The following is an 8,336-nucleotide window of genomic DNA, read 5'->3' on the forward strand; positions in this document are numbered from 1 at the left end:
ACCCAAAGAGTTGATTATTGTTCCCAGTTTAATCAATAATTAAAACATATTTTATAACATTATGAAATCAGAGACGTATTCGAGTATTTGGCGATCCTAGGCCATTAATATTTCCCCCAGCCTCGAAAACTATTATCGCAATGTCATGTAGGCTATAGTGGGTGCTGGGGAAGGTAGATTTAAAAAAACAACAAAAACATATATATATATAGGGGGTCGGGCACATTTGGTACCGCCTCCCAAAATACAATTTGGCGCCCTAGAACTGGTCCTAGTTGGCCTGTGCACTAATACACGGCTCTGTATCAAATGCTATCTAGTTTGCCTTATTATTGCATGGTCATGCTTTATAGATTTGGTCCTCTACCTCTAAGTTTTGGAATTTCGCCTTAGAACTCAATATCTTGCCTGAAATTAAAAAACAAATTCACCGTGTGTACAGTCACGCCAAAATATTTTTGTCCTGTACTCCCTAACCAAAATGTTTGAAATTTTATCTGGGGGAGAGTAAATATTTATGTTCGTGGCCACATCAAAATGGTTTTAAGTCTTTAAAAAAGTAATTCTGAGAGTACTGCTAAAGCAATACGTGTCCTCTACCGGGCCCAACAACCAAGATCCAACTAGATGTTAACATTCTGAGAGTACTGCTAAAGCAATACATGTCCTCTACCGGCCCCAACAACCAAGATCCAACTAGATGTTAACATTCTGAGAGTACTGCTAAAGCAATACATGTCCTCTACCGGCCCCAACAACCGAGATCCAAATAGATGTTAACAATAATTCTGAGAGTACTGCTAAAGCAATACATGTCCTCTACCGGCCCCAACAACCAAGATCCAACTAGATGTTAACATTCTGAGAGTACTGCTAAAGCAATACATGTCCTCTACCGGCCCCAACAACCGAGATCCAAATAGATGTTAACATTCTGAGAGTACTGCTAAAGCAATACATGTCCTCTACCGGCCCCAACAACCAAGATCCAAATAGATGTTAACAATAATTCTGAGAGTTCTGCTAAAGCAATACATGTCCCCTACCACGCCCAACAACCAAGATCCAAATAGATGTTAACATTCTGAGAGTACTGCTAAAGCAATACATGTCCTCTACCGGCCCCAACAACCAAGATCCAAATAGATGTTAACATTCTGAGAGTACTGCTAAAGCAATACATGTCCCCTACCACGCCCAACAACCAAGATCCAAATAGATGTTAACATTCTGAGAGTACTGCTAAAACATTACATGTCCTCTACCTGGCCCAACAACAACCAATATCCAAATAGATGTTAACATTCTGAGAGTACTGCTAAAACATTACATGTCCTCTACCGGCCCCAACAACCAAGATCCAAATAGATGTTAACAATAATTCTGAGAGTACTACTAAAGCAATACATGTCCCGTTTCGGGTCAAGCAACCAAGATCCAAATAGATTTTAATAATAATCTGAGAGTACTACTAAAGCAATACATGTTCCCTACCTGGCCCAACAACCAAGACCCAAATAGATGTTAACAACATTCTGAGAGTACTGCTAAAGCAATACATGTCCCCTACCACGCCCAACAACCTAGATCCAAATAGATGTTAACAACATTCTGAGAGTACTGCTAAAGCAATACATGTCCCCTACCATGCCCAACAACCTAGATCCAAATAGATGTTAACAACATTCTGAGAGTACTGCTAAAGCAATACATGTCCCCTACCGGGCCCAACAACCAAGACCCAGATAGATGTTAACAACATTCTGAGAGTACTGCTAAAGCAATACATGTCCCCTACCACGCCCAACAACCAAGATCCAAATAGATGTTAACAACATTCTGAGAGTACTGCTAAAGCAATACATGTCCCCTATCGGGCCCAACAACCAAGACCCAGATACATGTAGATGTAAATAGATGAATGTTATAAAAAAAATACTACAGTTCAACACAGCAAGGGTTGTCCCAGGAAATATTTTAGGGACGGGACCAAGGGCAGAAGGGCACATAAACCAAAACTCTGAAAAGGGCACTTGAGTGAAAATTGTAAATAAATTGTTCAAAAGGGGCACATTGTGTTTCAGGGGTATGCCCTCCTAGTCTTCTTTCTTTGGACCCGATCTTGCACGGTACGTTTTGAGGACCATTTCCCTATAGTAATTAACCTTGTACCTTTTTGTTTCATGAAATGGTAGACAAATATAGATTGAGAAAATGGCAACAATGTTATATATTTCTACGCATTGTAGGCGACGTTACATACTTTCATTAATTTTGAATCTTAGTGTTTTGTACATGTATGACATTTGTAAATTACTTCGCTAATATTACGGCGGATATAGAGTGGTTGCCTCGGAACACCCCTCCCCGTGCTACATACGATGAAAGAGACTGTGGTGTGAAAGTCTCACATAATGATGGTGATTAGACGGTGGACGCACCAGGGTGCGCATGTAATTATGTCCACTGTTTTATTAGCAGAGATCACACATAAAGATGTTATTGATGAGAGATACAGAACTGTGGTAGTAGATGTTAAGTTGTCATATGAGGTTAAAATAACATAAACATGTTATTTATGAGAGATACAGCACTGTGGTAGTAGATGTTAAGTTGTCATATGAGGTTAAAATCACACATAAACATGTTATTGATGAGAGATACAGCACTGTGGTAGTAGATGTTAAGTTGTCATATGAGGTTAAAATCACACATAAACATGACATTGATGTAAGATACAGTACTGTGGTAGTAGATGTTAAGCTGTCATATGAGGTTACAATCACACATAAACATGACTTTGGTCAGATAGAGTACAACGGTAGACATGATTGTTACGTGATGTTAAAGTCACACATAAATATGACTTGTGAAATACAGTACCGCGGTAGACATGATTGTCACGTGAGGTTAAAGTCACACATAAATATGACTTGCGAAATACAGTACAACGGTAGACATCATTGTCACGTGAGGTTAAAGTCACACATAAATACGACTTGTGAAATGCAGTACCACGGTAGACATGATTGTCACGTGAGGTTAAAGTCACACATAAATATGACACTTATGAAATACTGTAACCACGGTAGACATGGTTGTCACCTGAGGTTAAAGTCACACATAAATATGACTTGTGAAATACAGTACCGCGGTAGACATGATTGTCACGTGAGGTTAAAGTCACACATAAATATGACTTGCGAAATACAGTACAACGGTAGACATCATTGTCACGTGAGGTTAAAGTCACACATAAATACGACTTGTGAAATACAGTACCGCGGTAGACATGATTGTCACGTGAGGTTAAAGTCACACATAAATATGACTTGTGAAATACAGTACCGCGGTAGACATGATTGTCACGTGAGGTTAAAGTCACACATAAATATGACTTGTGAAATACAGTACCGCGGTAGACATGATTGTCACGTGAGGTTAAAATCACACATAAATATGACACTTATGAAATACTGTAACCACGGTAGACATGGTTGTCACCTGAGGTTAAAGTCACTCATAAATATGACTTGTGAAATACAGTACCACGGTAGACATGATTGTCACGTGAGGTTAAAGTCACACATAAATATGACACTTATGAAATACTGTAACCACGGTAGACATGATTGTCACGTGATGTTAAAGTCACACATAAATATGACTTGTGAAATACAGTACCACGGTAGACATGATTGTCACGTGAGGTTAAAGTCACACATAAATATGACACTTATGAAATACTGTAACCACGGTAGACATGGTTGTTACGTGAGGTTAAAGTCACACATAAATATGACTTGTGAAATACAGTACCGCGGTAGACATGATTGTCACGTGAGGTTAAAGTCACACATAAATATGACTTGTGAAATACAGTACCGCGGTAGACATGATTGTCACGTGAGGTTAAAATCACACATAAATATGACACTTATGAAATACTGTAACCACGGTAGACATGGTTGTCACCTGAGGTTAAAGTCACTCATAAATATGACTTGTGAAATACAGTACCACGGTAGACATGATTGTCACGTGAGGTTAAAGTCACACATAAATATGACACTTATGAAATACTGTAACCACGGTAGACATGATTGTCACGTGAGGTTAAAGTCACACATAAATATGACTTGTGAAATACAGTACCACGGTAGACATGATTGTCACGTGAGGTTAAAGTCACACATAAATATGACACTTATGAAATACTGTAACCACGGTAGACATGGTTGTTACGTGAGGTTAAAGTCACACATAAATTTGACACTTATGAAATACTGTAACCACGGTAGACATGGTTGTCACATGAGGTTAAAGTCACACATAAATATGACACTTATGAAATACTGTAACCACGGTAGACATGGTTGTTACGTGAGGTTAAAGTCACACATAAATATGACACTTATGAAATACAGTACCATGGTAGACATGGTTGTCACGTGAGGTTAAAATCACACATAAATATAACACTCGAATGAGACGGAGATCGATCGATCTTGAAACGAAAGCGCAGCAGGCGAGCGCTCTATCACTGGGCTTTGTTCCGCTGATGTTTTATTATATACACGACCATATTAATTAAGGGGCCAGTTAATTGTTGGTAATTATTTGATAATAATTACAATATTTTAGCAACTTTTGATCACAGATGACTTCTAAACTTTGGTTTAATGAAATTTAGTCCTTGATACTAGCAAAAAGCTTACACACGTTCGTTTTTTCGAGCGTTTGATTTTATGAAAACTACTGGAAAATGTGTATTGGGCCAGGATTGGTGTTATTTATATATACTCTCCCAAAAACGTTCTGTTACACCTGACTTCTACATCATTTATTTCAGTTAAATGTTACATATTTTATTATGAAGTGACATTGTATGATTACTGAAATATCAAACTGTAGTCCACCCCATTCTGGATTTGAAGTGTGTAACGTCATGTGAATCAATCATGGGTTGTGAACACGTTCAGTATCGGTTATGTCCTCCTCGTGTTGCAATCGCAGCTGCACAACGATGAGGCATGGATGTAACAAGATTTTGAATTGTATTTTGAGGAATGTTCTGGGGAATGGTTTGCCATTCATCTCGTAACGACAAGTACAGTTCCTGTAGTGTTTGTGGCATAGGGATCCTTTGGCGGACTCTGCAACCCAGGGCGTCTCAGGGATGTTCAATTGAGTATAAATCTGGCAATGTAACAGAAAAATCAACCTCCACTGAGTGGATTTGAATCACAGACTCTCAGTGCGAGAGTCCAGCGCTCTACCAACTGAGCTAATAGGGAAATTCCCACTAGCTACTGCCAATAGGAGCACATTATCCAAACACTACTACATGACAAGACACGGGCGTTGTTTTGCTGTTGAAAGTCTTTGGCAAACATGTGAAATGTGTGACCCGACATTGTCGTGCTGAAAGATAACACCATTGACGTTAATCAGTGGAACAACGTGATCTGCAGTGTATCGTCCCGGTAGAAGCTGATAACGGTTTGGAGGGAAATTCGTCTTAGTCCAACACTTTGGATAACTGTGGATATCATATATTCAAGTAGTTGGTGGTGTAGCAGAACTTGTTTGGGAGAGTATATATACGATATATATATATATATATATATATATATATATATATATATATATATATATATATATATAATTAAAAATGCCGATATTATGTGCTGGTTGTTAATTTTTTAAATTATAATCCTTAACAATAAAATGTCCTTGTCTACGTTACTGAAATTCATATTTTCATCACCTGTTCTAAATTATATCATGCTTCTAGATGCCAAGTACTTTCTTAGATTGTCGTATTCCATGTAAAAAAAAACCCCAATAAAACTTTTCCATTCCTTGTCACAGATTTTGCAATTTAATTAGATCTTCTTGTTCTAACTTAACTACGCTGGTATACCAAAAGCTATACAAAAAAGCTATTCTGTGGTATACTGGCGAGTTTCTTCTTCCAGCACAAAGGGCTGCCTTTACCAAGTGACCTCCCGCCCCTGTATGCCCCTGTTGTTTTGTCTTTATCCGATATCATAATATACACGGGCAGATCCAGCATTTTGTAACGGGGTGGGTAATACAATTCTAAAAAGGGCAATTTGAGTCTGTAGAATCTCAATCACTAACCACTAATAACTAACCCTCTGTCCTGGACAGACAGCCCAGACAGCTGAGGTGTGTGCAGGACAGCGTGCTTGAACCTCGATTGGATATAAGCACGAAAATAAATTGAAATGAAAGAGAAAAACATATTTTATGTGCAGTTGTGTGTGCGCACCCCAAAGGTTAAAGTTTGTTTTGTATAACGACACCACTAGAGCACATTGATTCATTAATCATCGGCACGTAGTCGCCATAGGAATTCCACTACACATTTCCTAATGGAGCAAAGGATCTTTTATATGGAATTTCCCACAGATAGGAAAGCACATACCACGGCCTTTGATATACCAGTCGTGGTGCACTGGCTGGAACGAGAAATATCCGAATGAGCCCACCGACGCTTTATCACTAGGCTACGACTCGCGTCAAAGGTGTGCGTGAGTATGTTATTACGTCATAACCCCACATTTATTCACGCTTTCCGTGGATGTGGTATTACGTCATAACCCACATTTATCCACTCTCGCCATGTTATTACGTCATAACTCCACATTTATCCTCTTTCCGTGAGTGTTATTACGTCATAACCCACACTTATCCACTCTCTCCGTGTTATTACGTCATAACTCCACATTTATCCTCTTTCTGTGAGTGTTATTACGTTATATCTCCACATTTGTCCACTTTCCGTGAGTGTTATTACGTCATAACCCCACATATATGCAGTCTTTCCGTGGGTGTGTTATTACGTCATAACCCCACATACATGTATATGCAGTCTTTCCGTGGGTGTTATTACGTGATAACCCCAAATCTGTGCAGTCTTTCCGTGAGTGTTATTACATCATATCCCATATCCACTCTGTCGCGGGAATAAAATATGAGATCAGTACATCAGTGTTTTTCGTCGATTCCCAGAGCACAGCAGAAATATTGTGACAACAGTTATTTCCTAACTTCTAATCGACTTTGTAGCAAGAAGAACTTGTATATATTATTGTTATTGTTGTTTAATTATAAAACAGAAATCTAAAGGATAACAAGCATTCACAGAATACTGCTAAAGCAATACGTATTTCCTGTCGTGTCTCATGAATGGTCAGTGTAGGTTAAGGAACCATAACTCTGTGAAACGTGGATAAATCCCATTTTGTCAGTTATGTCCCTTTAATAAATTCTCATGAAAGTCCAATTTGATCTGAATATGTGACCCGGCCTCGGTGACGCAGTGGTTAAGCTATCGGTCTACAGGCTGGTAGGTACAGGGTTCGCAGCCTGGTACCAGCTCCAACCAAGATCGAGTTCTTTAGGGCTCAGTGAGTTGGTGTAAGGCCACTACACCCTCTTCTCTCTCACTAACCAATAACCAACTAACAACTAGGCTAACCATATACACAATGTCTGATCAATATCTTGTAGCAATGCAACAACAAAAAAAGTCTGGGAAATTATATGTGTGACAGACGGACATAGAGACAGACAGATAGATAGAAGGACGGACACTGGAACTATACTTCCGTTGGTTGGTTGGTAGGGGACTAATACAAGCTCTACGAGTCTTTAAAACAATAAAATAACAGGGCGTATTGAATCCCTTATTTCTTCTTTCAGCTGTGCACCGTGAATTACAGTTAAGTTTGTTTTGTTTAACGACACCACTAAAGCACATTAATTTATTAATCATCAGCTACTGGATGTCAAACATTTGGTAATTTTGACATATAGTCTTAGAGTGGAAACCCGCTACATTTTTCGATTAGCAGCCACTGATCTTTTATATACAAAATCTTACAGACATGATAGTATATACCACGGCCTTTGGTATACCAGTCGTGGTGCGCTGGCTAGAACAAGAAATAGCCCAATAAGCCACATCAATGGGGATCGATCCTAGACCGACCACGCATCGAGCGCGACTTGGCTATGTCCCGTCCCCGCTTTAGATGAAGTGATGGACTTGACAACTGCGGTGGCAGCACTCATTACGGGCGCCACTTGCTGAGCTTGATATCGTCACTGTTTTGACTGTGATTCATGAGAGCATGTCATCACAGCTTTATTTATCCATTGAGATCTGTCCTGTGCTAGTTATTATTCAGCAAACTAGTATGGGTGTGGCAGTTCTCTTTTGTGAGATGAAGGAAGGATGCTTTGTCCAGTAAAGGATCTCCTCGGGAGTGACTGTCCTCCTATAGACGAGGCACTAGATAGAG

General features: G+C 39.2%; 1 protein-coding gene across 1 annotated transcript; it reads left to right on the plus strand.

Annotated features, from left to right (window-relative positions):
• Positions 1-6: 6 nt before the first annotated feature.
• LOC121377525 lies at positions 7-5,867 on the plus strand. Its single transcript, XM_041505552.1, has 2 exons — positions 7-2,496; positions 2,645-5,867. The coding sequence occupies exons 1-2, from the start codon at positions 2,415-2,417 to the stop codon at positions 4,453-4,455; spliced, it is 1,893 nt and encodes a 630-aa protein (XP_041361486.1). The 5' UTR covers positions 7-2,414; the 3' UTR covers positions 4,456-5,867.
• Positions 5,868-8,336: the final 2,469 nt, after the last annotated feature.

The sequence above is a fragment of the Gigantopelta aegis genome, chromosome 7 (genome assembly GCF_016097555.1).
Source record: "Gigantopelta aegis isolate Gae_Host chromosome 7, Gae_host_genome, whole genome shotgun sequence".
Lineage (NCBI taxonomy): Eukaryota > Metazoa > Mollusca > Gastropoda > Neomphalida > Peltospiridae > Gigantopelta > Gigantopelta aegis.